This window comes from Triplophysa rosa, linkage group LG20 (assembly GCF_024868665.1).
Source record: "Triplophysa rosa linkage group LG20, Trosa_1v2, whole genome shotgun sequence".
Lineage (NCBI taxonomy): Eukaryota > Metazoa > Chordata > Actinopteri > Cypriniformes > Nemacheilidae > Triplophysa > Triplophysa rosa.
In genome coordinates, this window is record NC_079909.1 from 6816098 (window position 1) to 6835293 (window position 19196).

Consider the following 19196-nt stretch of genomic DNA (forward strand, 5'->3'; position numbering starts at 1 on the left):
ATCAGCTTATCTTATGTACAGAAAAATAAGTAAGCAGATTTTGAATAAGAGAGCACTAATACATGCCTGGATTTATTTACACAACGTGTATTTGTGTCGTAATCTTTTGTAATTCCGGCTTGTTAAAATTGATTTGAAAAAATCATATTAAAGGAACAGTTTCCCAAAAATGTTTACTCACCCTGAGGTCGTTCCAAATTTGTATAAATTTCTTTGTTCTGATTAACACCGATAAAGACATTTGGAAGAATGCTTGTAACCAAACAGCCCTTGGACACCACTGACTACCATAGTAGGAAAAAAAAATCTTTATACATTTCTTTGTTCTGTTGAACACAAAAGAAGATATTTTGAAGAATGTCGGAAAGCAAACCGTTCTGGGGCACTCATTTTTCCTACTATGATAGTCAATGGTGGCCAAGAACTGTTTGGTTACAAGCATTCGTCCAAATATATTTCTCTGTGTTCATCAGAACAAAGACATTTATACAGATTTGGAACAACTCGAAGGTGAGTTAATGAAGACAGAATTTATAGCACATCATTGTGCGATCATACACGTGTGCCACATGGCAACAATAAGGTACATTAAAAGCAGATTGGCACCGCATGTGTCAGTTGGCACGCCAACGAGGATGCGTGCTGATTATTGCTTTATCACAAATCAAAACCAAGCAAATTATACGTGACGTAGCAGATAAACGTGCAAGCGCGCATGCAGTGCTACACATATGCTTTTTGCTTGTACTCCTCTGAGCCTTGCTTGAGTTAGCTAATGTGACAAATCTAAGTAACAGAGCATGATGTGTGGGAGGATGTAAAAGCACGTCGAGGGTGGAGGGCTGTCGAGGGACTCGCATAAAATCCTCAGACGTCTCGTTTTATCACATATGTACCAACTGTGGCGAGCCGACAATAGCAAGAGCTTTTAGCTGGAATGTAAACTGGATTAGGAAGGCTTTTAGTTGGCGTAAGATTAGATATAGGCTATGTCGTCATGCATTTATGAGGATGTATGCAGTGTTGGTGCACATAGTTATTGAAATTTGAAAACTTATTTATAGAAAATGTTCTCACTTTGTATCGCTCTTTCTTATTTCATACTACTGGGTACACTTAGTACAAATCAAGCTTTTACTGGGGTCAACTACGTCATTGATGTCAATGGGGAAACATATCAGGTCATCAGATATGTGTTAAAATTGACTGGAATATGAGCAAATAGGAATGTATAGTTCTGTTTTTTATACTGTTGTATCCTTTTGTATATTCCAGTAAAAATATAATTTTATATTATAAGAACATATGGATTTTTTTGCATTTTTGCAACATATTGCATTCGTGATTTACGACAAGCATCTCTATTAATATTCATGACACGGAGCAGATTCAAATCCCTTAAACTTGGTATTAAACTTTGCACCGTTTGTGCATAAAGTAATACCTTGAATTGTGTGGCTTGCCTATGATAAAATAAATGTACAAAAAATATATCATCAACCTGTCGTAGAATTACCATATAACACCCTAGAAACCACCAAAAGACCAGAAATAAAACTTGTTAGCAGCTGTTAATAAATGTACCGGAATGTAAATGATTTTGTTTGTCACAAATATACATCACCAGTCAGATCTGGCTGTGAAATACTGTACATATGTGTCTTAAAAATATTGCTTTTTTCTTTGCAGGGCGAACATTGATGAAGTTGAGACCGATGTTGTGGAAATAGAAGCCAAGCTTGATAAGGTACGTTCTGTGTGTGTCTTGAGCCGTAGGTTGAAGGATTAGAAACACCGAGCTAACTAAGGTCTAGTGCATTAGTGGATGAACGGCATAGAAAATGTGCGCTGAGCTAAATCCGAGTTTGTACGGCGTACGGGGTTAAAGTGAGAGAGGAGAACCCATTTTGCGGAAGGATGTGGAGAACATTTGCATCACAGAGCAGAAGCGGCAGGAGTCTCTCTTTCTCTCAATGTTAGTCTCATACATGCAACACGCATGTGTGTACCAATACACGTGCTGCATGCGAGCAGCTTTGCATCCGCTAATCGTGTACTTCCTAATTTTCCACAAATTTAATGACAAAGAGGAATAAATGAGCCTGCCATTCCTCAGCATAGATCGTATTAAATGAGGAAGCCAGAAGCCACATTAAATAATCATGCCTAGTTTACTGCAAGGGTGAAAGGCAGAAATAATTCTTGGTCCCTCAGGGCACCACAACGGTTTAAATAGTATTGATGTAAAGGGCTCAAAGCAATATCAAGTCAGGGACCCAGAATTCATAGCGACAACTTTGCATAATTTCCTCCCATGTGATCCACTGTTAATTTATTGAATCGCTTGTATTCAACATTGTCATCTCAATATAGGATTAACCAAAAGCACAATGACATTTTGATGATGATGATGATGATGGCTAATTGACATAATTGTCTTTCCTGAAAGTGACTCAAAATGTTATTAAGCATTGATGCACATAATTTTCTGTGCTCTGTATTGAATCCTGAATGCAAAGGACATGCATGGATTAAATGTGTAACAGCATGTCACACTGTAAGTGAATTAGAAACAGCGATGAAGAAAAATAAACCGTGCTTGCTTCGCCCAAACCCCAAAAACGCCCAAAAAAGGTCCGATGTGTCATTTTTTGGAGGATCTATTGACAGAAATGCAATATAATATACATAACTATGTCTTCAGCGGTGTATAAAGACCTTACATAATGAAGCGTTATGTTTTTATTACCTTAGAATGAGCTTTATATCTACATACACCGCGGGTCCCCTTACATGGAATTCATCATGTTGTTTCTACAGTAGCCCTAAACGGACAAACTGCTCTACAGAGTGCGTTTCGTAAATATGTTATCTCCTTCTGCAAAGAAGCGAAAACGTGACGACATCTTAGTTCTGTGTCAGCCACCGTAGTGCTTTGAAAGGGAGGGGTGTAGGGAGCCGTTGATTGCAATTCGCAACTTCACCACTAGATGCCGCTCAATTTAAAACACTGGACCTTTAAATGAGTAAATGTATAAATATATATATAAAAAAACGATTTGTCCCATCCCACACCATTTGTGTTACAGACATGTATGAAACCTCAGATCACGAACATGTTATTTTCATTTGTTAGTTGGTGAAGCTATGCAGCGGTATGATCGAAGCGGGTCGTGCTTACGTCAGCGCCAACAAGCTCTTCGTCAACGGCATACGAGACCTGTCTCACCACTGCAAGAAAGAGGAGATGATCTCTGTAAGTTTCCCAGACCCTAAAATCCTGGAAGTATCAACACAGTCTATGTCTTTAGACCCTCATCTCACATTATGTTGCTTGAAATATTATTTCATAAAAATAAGAAGAAAATAAAGTTCTTAAGACCAGATTTGTTTTCTCTGTGTTAAGACAGTGTAGTAAATATCTGTATTTTGTTGGTTGCTATAGTAACGTACAGTAAGCATGGCGCTCTTACTCTGGTCACGTTGCGTTCCATACTATCAAAAATAAGTTTCAAAACACATTTAAATACAAATTTTTTAAAACATAAATCAGGTCAGGTTTTCACACAGTTTTTACACAGTTTAGCTGGTCTCAAATCTGGTAACCATTTTAGTCTGGTTTACACGAAGCTGGCTTACAAAGATATGCTGAAAAGTTAGTTTTTCTGTCAATTTACTTTAGTTTTACATGACTCCTAGTCGTATGAGCTGGTCTTTATTTGTCTGGTTGTTTGCTTTCATTCCAGGAATGTCTCGAGAAGTGTGGCGAGAGCCTTCAGGAAATCGTCAACTATCACATGGTAAGACTGATGTCCCAGCATGCTCACATATGTGCGATAATAAAGCACGCACACATACACGTTTACCGGTCAAAGCTCATAGTAATTCATCATATGTTGCTATAACCTGGCATCTCTGGCGCTTCTCTCATGGGTGTTTTTATTATGAATGCGTATTACGTGTGCTCTAGGGCGTAACTCCACCCTGAGAGCGTGAATGTCTTTACACGGGGTGTTTCGCATCGCATGTGCCTGATTTTTTCCACATGCCACCCAAAAGCCATCTGCTGAATCATAAAAGGCCTGGTCTCCATCAGGTCCTGCTGCACATGTTAGCATTAGTTATACTTTCAGCATAGTTTCTGAAAGAATTTCAACAAGAAAAATTAGAAGTGTGATGGAAAGGTCCAGGCCGAGGTCATGTTTCACACATTTCTCACTTGAGCACTAAGGGGCGATTCACATTTTTCGTGCATCGAGATGGAAATAGTGTGAGAAATTTCAGAGTGCCGTGCGCGCCGCGGTCATTTGACTAGAGAAAGTGGCGCAGCTCACGTTTTCCGCACGGTTTTAGACGCTAAATGTGAATTTGCCCCTAAGCCTATTCTATTTGTTGGAAAAATTACATCTTTTTGCTTTATTACAAATCAAGCCCTGGGATTTACAAAAACGCCCGTTGTAAAAGAAACATTCTTGGTTAATCTGCAACAGAGTACGTCATAAAGCTGGATAATAGTCACCTTCTGAACGCATGTGGACTTTTGGGTGTTTTCCTGTTGTAGAGGACATGTGTAATTGAAAACAGAGAGAGTGAGAATAAGAGAGGCAAAACAAAGTAAAACTCGATGTGCGTGTTGTTTTCAGAGCCACCTTCATTTTTAAAGAAAGAGGAAATACCAGCGCTGCGGATAAAGGTATAAAGGACCTGCAGCTTTTTAATTGTCTGCTCATAGACGACTGATCACTTCCTGTTTGTAGAGTCAGCAGCAGTTTAACAGAACAAGTGTGATGCTTCTCTGTTTTTATGGTTAATTAGAGTACGTTTACGCTTGTGATAAACCGTTTTTGCGAGTAACCACTGCATTCCTGACTTGGAACTTATGTAAGTCAAACCCTCAACAGAACTTGTAACCAAAACATTGTGACTTGTGAGTTGCCATGACAGAATATATATCTGTTATTAGGGGAAAAAAATAAGGAAAGAAAACATTTGCAAAAGAAAATTATAGTGAGTCACGACATACAGTACTTATGACAGGTTGGTACTGTTATGACTTCTTTCTTGGCTTGTGCTTTCACATAAACGCAGGATAAACAGCTTTTTACTTTTCCATTCTGACAAAGATATCATCATTTCTAGATGTATTGTGGTCATTCCAGTCCAGTGTCTGTTGAATTTCAACCAAATCAAACCTCAGGAGTGACAAAGTCATGCAACAGCAATGTGAAAGACTGACAACATGACAAGACACATGAAAACTGTGATAACAACCTTTTCCTAAATACATGTACAAATATGACTTGTTGTATCGCTTAAAAGTGAATATGAACTTGTTTTCTTTGCAGTATTTGAGATTTGTAAAAATACAGAGCATCTTTTCTGTTATTTGACCTGTTTCTCCAGTTTTCATTTTCTGCAAATAAACACAAATAGAAACAATATTTTTATTTGAAATTTGGGAGAAATATTGTTTGTAGTTCACAGAATGAAACAAAAATTATCATTTTACCATAACACATACCTATAATTAGTAAATTCTGGAAGAAAAAAACTGAAAATGTATTTGGATATGGTTTCCTTAGCTGTATATAAAATAAAAAATAGAATTAATATATATAATTCTCAGACTCTTGTGGACCTTTGGCGGTCTCGGCATATGAAGGTTAATACAGCGTTTTTTTCTTAGTAGGAACAGGTGTCTGTTGCAGGATGGACAGATAATACCTCTGTGCTGAAAGAACATTACTTGAATTCACTCCTCTCCCCTGATTTTTTCTGGGTCAAACCAGTTAACCTGCCATTCTATAAATCTAAGGCCTGGGCATTTTACGGTGAATGTAATCCCTCTGCCTCATAAATCCAGGACGCCGGTTGCTGCCAAGTCTCTTCCTGCTGTAAATCACTGTCTGTGTGCCATGGAGAAATAGTGTTGTGTAGGCCAGGTGTTAAACTTGATGCGATTCCAATTTATTGAGAGTTGTCAACGTGATTTGGTGAACTAGATTTTTATTTGATGAATGACGGAAAATAAAAAATTCAATATAGGCACAGTAAACAACAGTAATATTAACTACTAATAATATCAATTTTGTTTTTACTTTAGTGTAAACAGTGTAGATCCGTGAAATAAAAAATGACAATGCCTATTTTTCATGAAATATTGCAGCGTTTATTGTAAATAGTTTATCAATGTGGGTCATTCTCTTTTTAAAAATCGTGTTCCCTCATAATCTTTAGTTAAAATCTGAAAATGCACTTCCTTCCTGTAAGGACTTCTAATGATCTTAGAAGATTTATGTTAGACGGCTTGGGCGGAGCATCTGTTAACTCCTCCCCTTCAACTGTCAGTCTACTGCCAGTTCCATTTCAAAATGTAACGGCTGTTTTTATACATCCAATCAAATCGCAGAGAAAGACAAAAGCCACGGCCACTATTTTCTCATTGGAAATTCCATTACACTTGGAAATGCGTCAAAATAAGGAAGTAAAAACGATCGCAACTTCCGGTTCACGGGGACTTTAAAAGGATCCCTGGGTATAGAGCGATGTATGGCTTAATATATGAACAATGGCATTGACTTTATAATTGTGAAATAAAAAAACAGTGTAACTGTCACAGTATTCATAAACTTTGAAAAAAATATTTTACTTGGAGGCCGCCATTTTTTTTGCATCAGAATCCGTGATGTCATATGGTTTTGACCTAAATCTGTTCTCTTTCGCAACTGAGAAGCGCACACGTTTTCCATATATAACAGTAAAATATGACACGGAAAACATAAGATCAGATATACAAACACACAGGGACAGTCGGTGGCGGTATGTCCTCTTGACACAAGCCAGCCATAAAAGAAGAACGTGTTCAGTATTAGATGTCTGTTCAAGGTGAGCGTGCATTAAATCATAGCTTTAAACTACCGCCTTTGAGACATTTAAGACTATTTAAGACATCAGCATCCACCATAATCGTATACTTTATACATTATGAGAATATACTGATAAACACAATAATAATGCTTGTGGTTTGGTTATTTATTCTGTATTAGAGCACACGTGAATATTAGCCCCCGTCAGCTAATGACCGAGGGAGAGAAGACAATAACTTTAGGCTACTGATGTTGATAAATCAACATCAAAAAGTCAAAATCTGGATAAAATGCATTGTATAATGGCTAAAACACCGTGTATATGATAAATTCGAAATGATTTTGGTTATTAATATGCATGTTTGTGTTGTTTCTGACAAACAATATTAAAATGTAGGAAAATACACCAAATAGCGTCTTTATTTTCTTTCTTTCTTCTTTTAGCATTATATAAAAGGAGGAGCGACAACAGTAAAGGACGAGAGAGAACCAGGCCTGGACTTTACGTTATGTTTTATTATGTGTGACCGGCAGTCGACCATGAGGGAGCTGCCGGCATTTTACTTTACTTTCGTTTTGTTGTTTGTTTATTTTATTAAAGTTTTGTTGTTCAACGTTCGCCGGTTCCCTCCTCCTTCTTCCTTGCTGTGAACATTGTTACACACACACACATATATATATATATATATATATATATATTATCCTACAGAACCTAATATTTACTGAAGAACTGATTAGTGTGTCGGTGTTTCGTTTAGTTTGGCTGCCTAGCTGTGCGTGCAACCAGTTTACGTCATCGAAAAAGAACATGGCGGCCTCCTTAGGTTAAAATGAGTATTACATTTAGGGTTTTTTTAAGAGCTGAAAATATTTGATGTGTTTCTAACGACAAATGCTAGTAGTGTAAGGCTATTACAACGCATTAAGCCATACATCTCTTTATACACCGGGTTCCCTTTAAGAAAATGTAAATCTATAGTAATTACACTAATTGAACCAAAATTGTGTGTTTACATCAGGCAGTCTAAACAGGTCCCTCTTTTACAGCTTATTGAATTGTTGGGCTCCGGGAGTCATAAATTGAACAAACCAGCCAAAGTGACACCAATCCAACTCCATTCTGAGTGTAATTACTGAGATTATCTGTTTGGCACATAGGCAGGGAATAGAGGAATGAAAAGGCAATGCAGTTCTCATTGAGAGATTGTAGAGTTGATAGAAGAGCTTTGGGTTGTTGTCAAACCTGTCGAGAGTGGCTTGGCTGTGGTGTGGTAATTTCAAAATCGAAACAACCAATTAGAACCGCACCTTTAATGACATGACTGTGTCGAGATCATAGAAAATCCCAATTGTTGTTTGTTCATTGGGATTTACCTGGGTTTTTACATAACAGCAGGCTAATTGCCTATATAGTATCATTTTAGTAATATGCAAGAAGGGTAATCCTTAAGAAGCCATGGTGACACAGGTGTCACAAACATTGATGGTGATCTGAAAAGAGGCTTTTAAAGATTTATCTTTATATGTTGTCATGTTGCCATGACAACATATCCAAAATTGTAGTCAGCCTGGTTGGCACATGTTGCAATTTCAACAATGTTTAAAAAAATATTATTATTATAAATATTATTATATTTATTATTATAAATTATTATTATCATTGTTTATTTATTTATTATATTGATTACTAAAGGTAGATTTTAACCCATTTAACCAATTTGTAATGTTTTAATAACATGTCCTGTATTACATTTAACCTGTTTTGATCACATTTTTTGAACAAATTGATATAAGACATAAGTGGTGGAGTGAGCCGTTGGTTGCAATTCACAACCTCACCGCTAGATGCCGCTAACTTTAATACACTGGACCTTTAAAGACACATTTATCTGAAGGGATATATTGTTTCTTACTGTTTAATAACAACATGCACTCGTCTTGCACTCATTTGTCCAGTCACATTTTGTATAAATCTGTCAGTCCTCCCTGAAAATTGGAGCAACATTATTATATTCAGATTTGTTTAATAGGACTAGGTATTATAATTTCTAGTTGTCATGCATCATTTTCTGTAGATCTTGGATCAACTTTGTGTTTTCCCTCCTGTTAAAATTCCGCACATTTCCCCTCTGCGGAGTTACATAACATGCCTATTTCTTTAAGGAAGAAGCGAATATTTTCATTTTTGCTTCGCCACATCAAGGTTCGCCTCCAACTGACTTTATTTCCACTTGAAAGCAACACGGATCTCTTTGACCGTTACCTTTCTCGCTCTTTTCATGCGTTGTCCTCGCATGCTTTCTGCAACACATTTTTCGAATTAAACTAATTTGAGTATACAATTCATGAACGGCCCAGCCGTTTGGCAGCCGGCATCTGTAAAGTGGTCTCGTATGTCGTCCTTTTAACGCAGGAAGTCAAAAGCTGAGCAGGCAATTCCAGGCAAGTCCCATGAAGCTTGCATGTCGCCTGTCTGCAGATCTGATACCGTATCAAGTTCCTCAGTGTGAGAGATGTGCAAAACTACATTTGTTGATCAGCTAGTCACCCTTTGTTCCACGACTGAATGTTTGTTACGCTGGCACATGAGCTCTTTGTAGTGTCTGGCGCTACATGAAAGCCCAGTGCTTTCCGAAGGGAGCTAGCATGAACGCACGGCTGGGCTCCAGGCCACGCTTAAACCTTCTCATACGCTCTCCCTCACCCAAAACGTTCATTCACATGTATCTCTCTTCCTCAGTTGTTCATGTTCTGACTGCTCTTGCTGGAGCTTGACGTTCTCTTTATGTCTTTCTTAGAAATTTACCCAAGGTGAACTTCCTCTGACTTGCAGAGATGATCTGAGGGAAACTAAGCATAAAGATGCGAACAGAAAGCAGTTAAAAATAAATGTTGTTGTTGAGGAAGTGCGTAAGTGAAGGTGTGAGAGGAACGTCCGTAATGAGTCTCAGAGGCACGAGGTGGCCCGGTGTCATTTGCAGGTGTGTGAGGTTGTGGCCGCAGTGTAGAGTCATTAACTGCTGTGAGCGAAGCATGCTGGGTAATTATTTCCCTAAACAGTGTTAAACACTGATCTCTCAGTGCATCGAATGTAACATTACATCCTTTAATTACACATTTTCAGAAGAAATGTGAGGGATTTTTGCCCCTGAGGAACGTAAATCTGAAGCTGTGTTGTAGAGCATCGGTTCCCAACAGGGGGGTCCCGGCCCACAAGGGGGCCTCAGCGAGCTCTGTGGGGGGTCGTGTCATATTTTGAAAAGTGTTGAGCAGTGAGCATTAAGGAGAACGATCATACTGTATTACTTTAGCTAATTTTATCCATGATCCCCTGGCTGACCAAAAAATGGACAAATTTGTAATTCGTCCTCCACAAAAATGACCGAGTTCCACTGCTTCACCTACAGCAGCTGATAGTAATGACCCAGGCATACTGGACCCAGGTGAGGAAGCTCCCACCAATTCGTGTCGCAGTTTTAGCAGTGCTAGCAATACTGGAAATACGAAATGCCGGAAATACCAAGATAGTTACCTGAACTACGGTTTTATTTCATTTTCTCGCAGCAAAGAGTCCCTGCTACAGTGCATTATCTGCGCCAAAGTCCTTGCTAACGAATGCATGAGGCCTTCCAAACTAATGAGACATTTACAGACAACTCATCCTCAATACCGCGACAAGCCCAGGACATTTTTTGAGCGCAAGGCAAAAGAATTGACACACTCCCAAAATGAGATGAGGGAAGTCACAGCTACTGACAAGAAACTTTAAAAAATATTGTATACAGTTGCTGAAAAAATCGCCAAAGCAAAGAATGGGCATACAATTGCAGAAACTTTGATTTTGCCATGCGCAACAGAGATTGTCAAGGAATTATTTGGAGAGGATAAATCAAAACAATTGGCTAAGATACCATTATCAAATAATACGGTCAAACGTTGAATCGCAACAATAATAATAACTTCGCACTTCAAATAGACGAGTCTACCGACGTGTCAAAAATGGCACAACTCCACGCATTCATTCGTTATTTGTTTTGTTTTGTAAAGAGCTCCGTACCACGACGACGGCAAACAATATTTTTTGAAACTTTGGATAATTTCATGAGATCAAATGAGCATTGACCGAATTATTACTCACTACAGCAGCAATCCTCACACTGATTGATAAAGCCCCACAAATAACATGCAAGTATTGAGGTGCCAGACAGCAGTCATTTTGTAATAGCCTATATTCATTCTTTTTTTCTTACACACCAATATGAATACTTATATTTTTGATATTGCATTTCAAATAAGGCCAATTTATAGGCTACTCCTATAGGCTTACATTTTTAAATTACAAATGGCCTCCTGGTCTACTGATGATTTGGTTATTGTATTTTAAATGTTATATATAGGCTATTATTTGTGCATAAACATATCTGGTTATAGTAATAAACATACCGTTTGTTTGAAAACAACAATTTTTTGTCATCCTTGCTGCAAGCTTACAAGAGCGATAATATCATTAGATATGTGTAGGGGGCCCTAAAATATTTTTTGGGAAAAAGGGGGTCTCAGACAAAAAAAGGTTGGGAACCACTGTTGTAGAGGTTTGCCAGAACTAGGAATGCCACAATATTCCAGTGGTTCTCAACAGGGGGGCGTGGCCTACAGCTGACTTCCAGGGGGCTTCAAGGTGACTAATATTGTCAAATTAAAGTACGTTTACAAGATTAAAACCGGAAAAGTTTTTCCTTTGCGTTTTTGAAAAGTTTCACGTACACACGACAGCGTTATCAAAATGATCGTTAACATGGATCCGGGAAAACGATGTATTAAGCATGTCAGACCAGTGGATGGCGCTGTTGCGCTATAAACAAACACTCCGTGCCCGCGCCTACACTGTTTTGATCTAAAAGTGCTTTTAATACACTTTGTCTGCTTGTATATGTGTTTATAGTTGTGTGCATAAAAATACTGTCTCCGCTGGTTGCAGTGGTACAGTAAATCTACTTATCGCTGGAGAAATGATAATAAGTATGTCAGACGAGGCAAACATGCAGCACGGAGGCCGCCATTATTATTTGGGGAAAACTCGGCGTTTTCCAAAACGATGACGTCATACGCATGCCTATTACGCGTTCAGTCTGTACTAGGCATGCGTTTGATGTCATCGTTTTGGAAAACGCCGCCTTCAGAGTTTACACGAAAACGATAATACCGTCTTTTTAAAAAACTTGCACTTTGAGACCCGTTTTCAAAAGTTAGCATTTTCAGTCCCTCAAAACGCCGTTTTCGTGTAAAAGTTTTCCGTTTTTAGTTGAAAAAGGTCTCGTGTAAACGGCCTCTTAGACAAAATAAACATTGAAATAAACTGAAACCAAGATATTTCTTATTATTTGGTGGAAAAGCAGTTTTACCGGCCTAAATCAAAGAGCCCATTTGCCTTATTTTATATTGTAGTCCCTAGATATTTCTCTAGTACGTGGAGTGTGTTATCAAATCCCTGACCATAAGTATAAGTAATAATAATGCTTGTCTTTGCAAACACCACTTTTTCAAGGATTGGCATATCTGACTGGATGGACAGAAAATGCTGATTTTTGTCTAGACTACTAATGGATGTGAAACGTAAAGCCTGAGACTTAATGCTGATGTCTACAGGCTTGTTCGACTTGACGCGGCGCCGACGATCCGACAGGCGGATGACATCAAAGTACCGCGAGAGCGATTCGAAAAACGATAAATAGTTTGCTTTCGAATCGCTCTCGCGGTACTTTGATGTCATCCGCCTGTCGGATCTTGCGGCGCCGCATCATGTCGAACAAGCCTTACGTCTTTCTGCTTCCTCCCTCTCCTTTCCCCTTTCGCTCTCTTTTTCTCTCTCACATGCCAGCGTTACCCTGAAGTCATATTGCTGTGCTGTTCCATGTGACATACCCTGTCACATGTTCCCTCATTGCAGCTCACTGCCGCGTAAAGCCGCTGCACTTGAATCAAAACGATGACATCATTAAGCTCCTCCTACGGACCCTCTGCTGACATTCCGTATGATGCACTGTGGATGACCCTGACATGTCTTATATTTATAACCTTCCATGAGGTTTCCTTGTAAACCCCCCAGGGTCGGATTCACTGAGCATGTGCAGATTGTAATACCCGTGTGGCACTGTATTTGCTTGTCAAGACCCTTGCGGTTTGTCTCCCAGCACCTTGGTGTCCGATGACCTATTTAACCTTTGACCCACTGTGAGCATCCCTTCAGTGAGTTTTTTTTTTTTTAATTTATTTTTCAAGCATTACACGTATAATTAACCACACCTTCAGTGAGAGAGTGTGAGATGTGTGTGGGGTTCTGATGCAGTATTTGGGGTTTGCACAGACCTGCGGCAGTCCTGCCATCTCCTGGTTATATGAGAGATGTGCATCATTTATATTTCAGTACTGTGCGATTTTTGTTGATGCTCACAGACATTTTGGTTTTATTTCAAAATAATTGGAACACTAAAAATAAAAAAATACAAATAAATATTTATAAATATTAAAATGTAAAATGTTTATAAATCAAATTTAAGCCAGCAGAATTGTTTTATTGGTTTTAAGTACAATCAAATTGACTTTACAAGTAATTTTCTTTCAACCTCTTCTTTTGAAATTTGGCTAGTGGTGAGTTGCTATAAATTTAAAAAAATAAATTGTTTATTTTGATCATCTAAAAAGTATTTTGTATTAAATTTAAATATAAAATTTGTAAAAATATTTTATAAAATATTCAAAAAATAAAGTTACGTTACATCACAACTTTTATAGCCATTGAATTACAAATATAAAATGTAGAGTTAAAATAAGAAAATATTTAAACCTATCCTTCCTGACCAATTAGAAATGGCTTCTCAGATCCTAAACCCTGCCCATTTTTATGGGCGCAATCTTTACACAAATTACAATTCTACTCACTTATTCTATTGGTTTGTTCCACACCAATGCATTTTTCCTGTTTTTTCTGTCTTACAGATCCTGTTTGACCAGACCCAGAGGTCCGTAAAGCAACAGCTGCACAATTTTGTGAAGGAGTAAGTCATTTCCAACTCCTCCTGCCCTTTTCCATTTCTTTCTTTCCCCCTCTCCTTTATCATTTATTTGTCTTACCCTGAAACCTCTCTCTGCGAAGGGATGTTCGGAGGTTCAAAGACACCAAGAAGCAGTTTGATAAGGTGCGTGAGGATATGGAGATCGCTCAGGTGAAGAACGCGCAGGCGCCTCGAAACAAACCGCATGAGGTGGAGGAGGCCTCAAGCACCCTCATCATGACCCGGAAGTGCTTCCGACACCTTGCCCTGGACTATGTCTTACAGGTATATGAAAAGATCACAACACAGTAACCACACCATATTATGAAAGTATTTTATTTGGATAAATCTGTAAATATCAGTGGCTGTATCTGGTGCCTTTTTGAATCTAAAATGCCCGTTGTGCCTCCGGCCCTGGCAGCAGTGGGCTGATGGATCAGATCTGACTGTTCCTTCTCTTCTGCACGTGTACCATCTTTTTTTGCCTATCATCAGCTGTCATTTCCTAGCATGACCTCTTTTGTACTAAACTCTGCCTCTCTCCTGGCCATGTGGCCAAATAAGAGCTGTAATGTAATTTTATCGTCCTTGCATGCTTTAAATGCCCTTGCTTTATTTTCAGTCCATTTGTTGTGTTTGGGGAATTCTGTAGTTTGACAAATTCTGGTAATGCCAGTGATCATTTTAGTTGAATGATGCAGCGCTGTTTTTGTAAAACTAGCTATTCGTTTTTGTTCTGTTCTGAAAGAGTGAATGACTGCTTTATGAACTGCATTAAACATAATCGTTTTCTATTCAAATGTAAGGAGCAAAAAAGGCTGTAATGTCTCTTATGGCCATTGTGTGGCACAAATATATTTGTAATCATTAAAGGGACAGTTCGCCCAAAAAGGAAAATTCTGTTCTCATTTTCTTACCCTCAGAATGTTCCAAATCTGTATAAATGTATTTGTTCTGCTAAACACAAATGAAGATATATGGAAGAATGTCAGTAACCAAACCACTCTCATCCCAAATTTTCCCTACTATGGCAGTAAATGGGGGATGAGATCTGTTTGGTTACTGACATTCTTACAAATATCTTCATTTGTGTTTAGCAGAACAAAGAAATGTATACAGATTTGGAACAACCTGAGGGTGAGTTAATTTTCATTTTTGGGTGAAATATCCCCTTTAAAACTTGTTAAAACAATAAAAAACATGAGCAAATAGTTTTCATGAAAGTTAGGTGAAAATATGATCACTGTCTGAATGTGGAAATATAGTCAACGTTGGTGTTCAATAAACACATCACATGAATATACATCACATTAACAAATGTACTGTAAGAGACTTTGGATGAAAGAAGCTACTGAATGACTCTTTGCTTTGATACCTTCCTCAGATCAACGTTCTTCAAGCCAAAAAGAAATTTGAAATCCTAGATTCAGTAAGTAACTGCCTTAAAGTGATACTTCACCCCAAAATGAAGATTCTGTCATCATTTACTCGCCTTCGAGTTGTTCCAAATCTGTATAAATGTCTTTGTTCTGATGAACACAGAGAAAGATATTTGGAAGAATGCTTGTAACCAGACAGATCTCGCCCCCCATTGACTCCCATAGTAGGAAAAATTACTTTATCATTTTTTTGTTGTGTTGAACACAATAGAAGACATTTTGAGGAATGTAGGACAGCAAACTGTTCTGGGGCACTTTTGACTACCATTGTTTTTTTTCCTACTGTGGGAGTCAATGGGGGGCGATATCTGTTTGGTTACAAGCATTCTTCCAAATATCTTTCTCTGTGTTCATCAAAACAAAGAAATGTATACAGATTTGTAACAACTCGAAGGTGAGTAAATGATGACAGAATTTTCATTTTTGGGTGAAGTATCCCTTTAAACTACATGTATTTGATATTACACAGCATCGTCCTTCACTGTAGTTTGTATTACCATGTATTTTTTGCTCTCCACAGATGTTATCCTTCATGCAGGCCCAGTACACTCTGTTTCAGCAGGGATTTAACCTCCTGGAGGAGATCGACCCGTACATGAAGAAGCTGGCAGCTGAGGTGAGATACATCTGTTCCTGCAGCATCATCATCATGTCATCAGAGCCATGTGTTCTCCTGCTCTCCCCTGACACATGGCGTCCAAATGAACACAGACCTAATGAGGGAAAAAGAGGGATAATGTCGCTTCTCGAGGGTGATGGGCATATTGTGTCTGTCTGAGACAGACTTAAAGATAATATAAGATAAAAAAATGTTTTACATATGTGGTCCTATTGATTCAATTCATGCAAAATGAAATGATTCATCAGGGGGGAAAAGTATTTTTACATTTTTGGAAGGCACAACAGTTCAGTTTTAGTTTTAATTTAATTATTTTCTAATTTCTTTGTGTAATGATAAGTCTCATATATGCATATTAAATATAAATGTCATAAACCTGTATATAAAAATATCAGTAACTGTCTGGCTGGATTAATCCAATAACAAACTTAAAACCAGAACAGCAAGGTTTATGAACATATAAAGAATAGCAGTTGTGCGTTGTTGTGTTTATATTGCAGTTGGATCAGCTGGTCATAGACTCGGCCATGGAGAAGAGAGATATGGAGCACAAACATGCCACTATTCAACAGAGGGTGAGCAGATCCATCTTTATCTCATCATCTCCTCATCGCTTCCATTTCCTCTCTTCTAACACAAATCCTTCCTCTCTTTTCGTTTTTGATTAATGACTTTCTATTTTTGCCTACAGGATATCCTCTTGCTCTGCTTTTACCATCTTAAAGGGATATTTCACCCAAAAATGAAAATTCTGTCATCATTTACTCACCTTCGAGTTGTTCCTAATCTGTATACATTTCTTTGTTCTGATGAACACAGATAAAGATATTTGGAAGAATGCTTAAAACCAGACAGATTTTGCCTTAGTAGGAAATGATACAATGGTAGNGGGCCTCAGCGAGCTCTGTGGGGGGTCGTGTCATATTTTGAAAAGTGTTGAGCAGTGAGCATTAAGGAGAACGATCATACTGTATTACTTTAGCTAATTTTATCCATGATCCCCTGGCTGACCAAAAAATGGACAAATTTGTAATTCGTCCTCCACAAAAATGACCGAGTTCCACTGCTTCACCTACAGCAGCTGATAGTAATGACCCAGGCATACTGGACCCAGGTGAGGAAGCTCCCACCAATTCGTGTCGCAGTTTTAGCAGTGCTAGCAATACTGGAAATACGAAATGCCGGAAATACCAAGATAGTTACCTGAACTACGGTTTTATTTCATTTTCTCGCAGCAAAGAGTCCCTGCTACAGTGCATTATCTGCGCCAAAGTCCTTGCTAACGAATGCATGAGGCCGTCCAAACTAATGAGACATTTACAGACAACTCATCCTCAATACCGCGACAAGCCCAGGACATTTTTTGAGCGCAAGGCAAAAGAATTGACACACTCCCAAAATGAGATGAGGGAAGTCACAGCTACTGACAAGAAACTTAAAAAAATATTGTATACAGTTGCTGAAAAAATCGCCAAAGCAAAGAATGGGCATACAATTGCAGAAACTTTGATTTTGCCATGCGCAACAGAGATTGTCAAGGAATTATTTGGAGAGGATAAATCAAAACAATTGGCTAAGATACCATTATCAAATAATACGGTCAAACGTTGAATCGCAACAATAATAATAACTTCGCACTTCAAATAGACGAGTCTACCGACGTGTCAAAAATGGCACAACTCCACGCATTCATTCGTTATTTGTTTTGTTTTGTAAAGAGCTCCGTACCACGACGACGGCAAACAATATTTTTTGAAACTTTGGATAATTTCATGAGATCAAATGAGCATTGACCGAATTATTACTCACTACAGCAGCAATCCTCACACTGATTGATAAAGCCCCACAAATAACATGCAAGTATTGAGGTGCCAGACAGCAGTCATTTTGTAATAGCCTATATTCATTCTTTTTTTCTTACACACCAATATGAATACTTATATTTTTGATATTGCATTTCAAATAAGGCCAATTTATAGGCTACTCCTATAGGCTTACATTTTTAAATTACAAATGGCCTCCTGGTCTACTGATGATTTGGTTATTGTATTTTAAATATTATATATAGGCTATTATTTGTGCATAAACATATCTGGTTATAGTAATAAACATACCGTTTGTTTGAAAACAACAATTTTTTGTCATCCTTGCTGCAAGCTTACAAGAGCGATAATATCATTAGATATGTGTAGGGGGCCCTAAAATATTTTTTGGGAAAAAGGGGGTCTCAGACAAAAAAAGGTTGGGAACCACTGTTGTAGAGGTTTGCCAGAACTAGGAATGCCACAATATTCCAGTGGTTCTCAACAGGGGGGCGTGGCCTACAGCTGACTTCCAGGGGGCTTCAAGGTGACTAATATTGTCAAATTAAAGTACGTTTACAAGATTAAAACCGGAAAAGTTTTTCCTTTGCGTTTTTGAAAAGTTTCACGTACACACGACAGCGTTATCAAAATGATCGTTAACATGGATCCGGGAAAACGATGTATTAAGCATGTCAGACCAGTGGATGGCGCTGTTGCGCTATAAACAAACACTCCGTGCCCGCGCCTACATTGTTTTGATCTAAAAGTGCTTTTAATACACTTTGTCTGCTTGTATATGTGTTTATAGTTGTGTGCATAAAAATACTGTCTCCGCTGGTTGCAGTGGTACAGTAAATCTACTTATCGCTGGAGAAATGATAATAAGTATGTCAGACGAGGCAAACATGCAGCACGGAGGCCGCCATTATTATTTGGGGAAAACTCGGCGTTTTCCAAAACGATGACGTCATACGCATGCCTATTACGCGTTCAGTCTGTACTAGGCATGCGTTTGATGTCATCGTTTTGGAAAACGCCGCCTTCAGAGTTTACACGAAAACGATAATACCGTCTTTTTAAAAAACTTGCACTTTGAGACCCGTTTTCAAAAGTTAGCATTTTCAGTCCCTCAAAACGCCGTTTTCGTGTAAAAGTTTTCCGTTTTTAGTTGAAAAAGGTCTCGTGTAAACGGCCTCTTAGACAAAATAAACATTGAAATAAACTGAAACCAAGATATTTCTTATTATTTGGTGGAAAAGCAGTTTTACCGGCCTAAATCAAAGAGCCCATTTGCCTTATTTTATATTGTAGTCCCTAGATATTTCTCTAGTACGTGGAGTGTGTTATCAAATCCCTGACCATAAGTATAAGTAATAATAATGCTTGTCTTTGCAAACACCACTTTTTCAAGGATT

The 19196-nt window shown here is 38.2% G+C and overlaps 1 protein-coding gene across 1 annotated transcript in view; it reads left to right on the forward strand.

Annotated features, from left to right (window-relative positions):
- Positions 1 to 19196, forward strand: part of acap3b (ArfGAP with coiled-coil, ankyrin repeat and PH domains 3b) — a 67832-nt gene that overhangs the window by 25598 nt on the left and 23038 nt on the right. Inside the window, exons 2-9 of the mRNA XM_057361423.1 lie at positions 1690 to 1747; positions 3137 to 3256; positions 3747 to 3800; positions 13863 to 13921; positions 14020 to 14203; positions 15303 to 15347; positions 15878 to 15973; positions 16477 to 16551. Coding sequence (XP_057217406.1) covers positions 1690 to 1747; positions 3137 to 3256; positions 3747 to 3800; positions 13863 to 13921; positions 14020 to 14203; positions 15303 to 15347; positions 15878 to 15973; positions 16477 to 16551 — 691 coding nt within the window. The remainder of the gene's footprint in view (positions 1 to 1689; positions 1748 to 3136; positions 3257 to 3746; positions 3801 to 13862; positions 13922 to 14019; positions 14204 to 15302; positions 15348 to 15877; positions 15974 to 16476; positions 16552 to 19196) is intronic.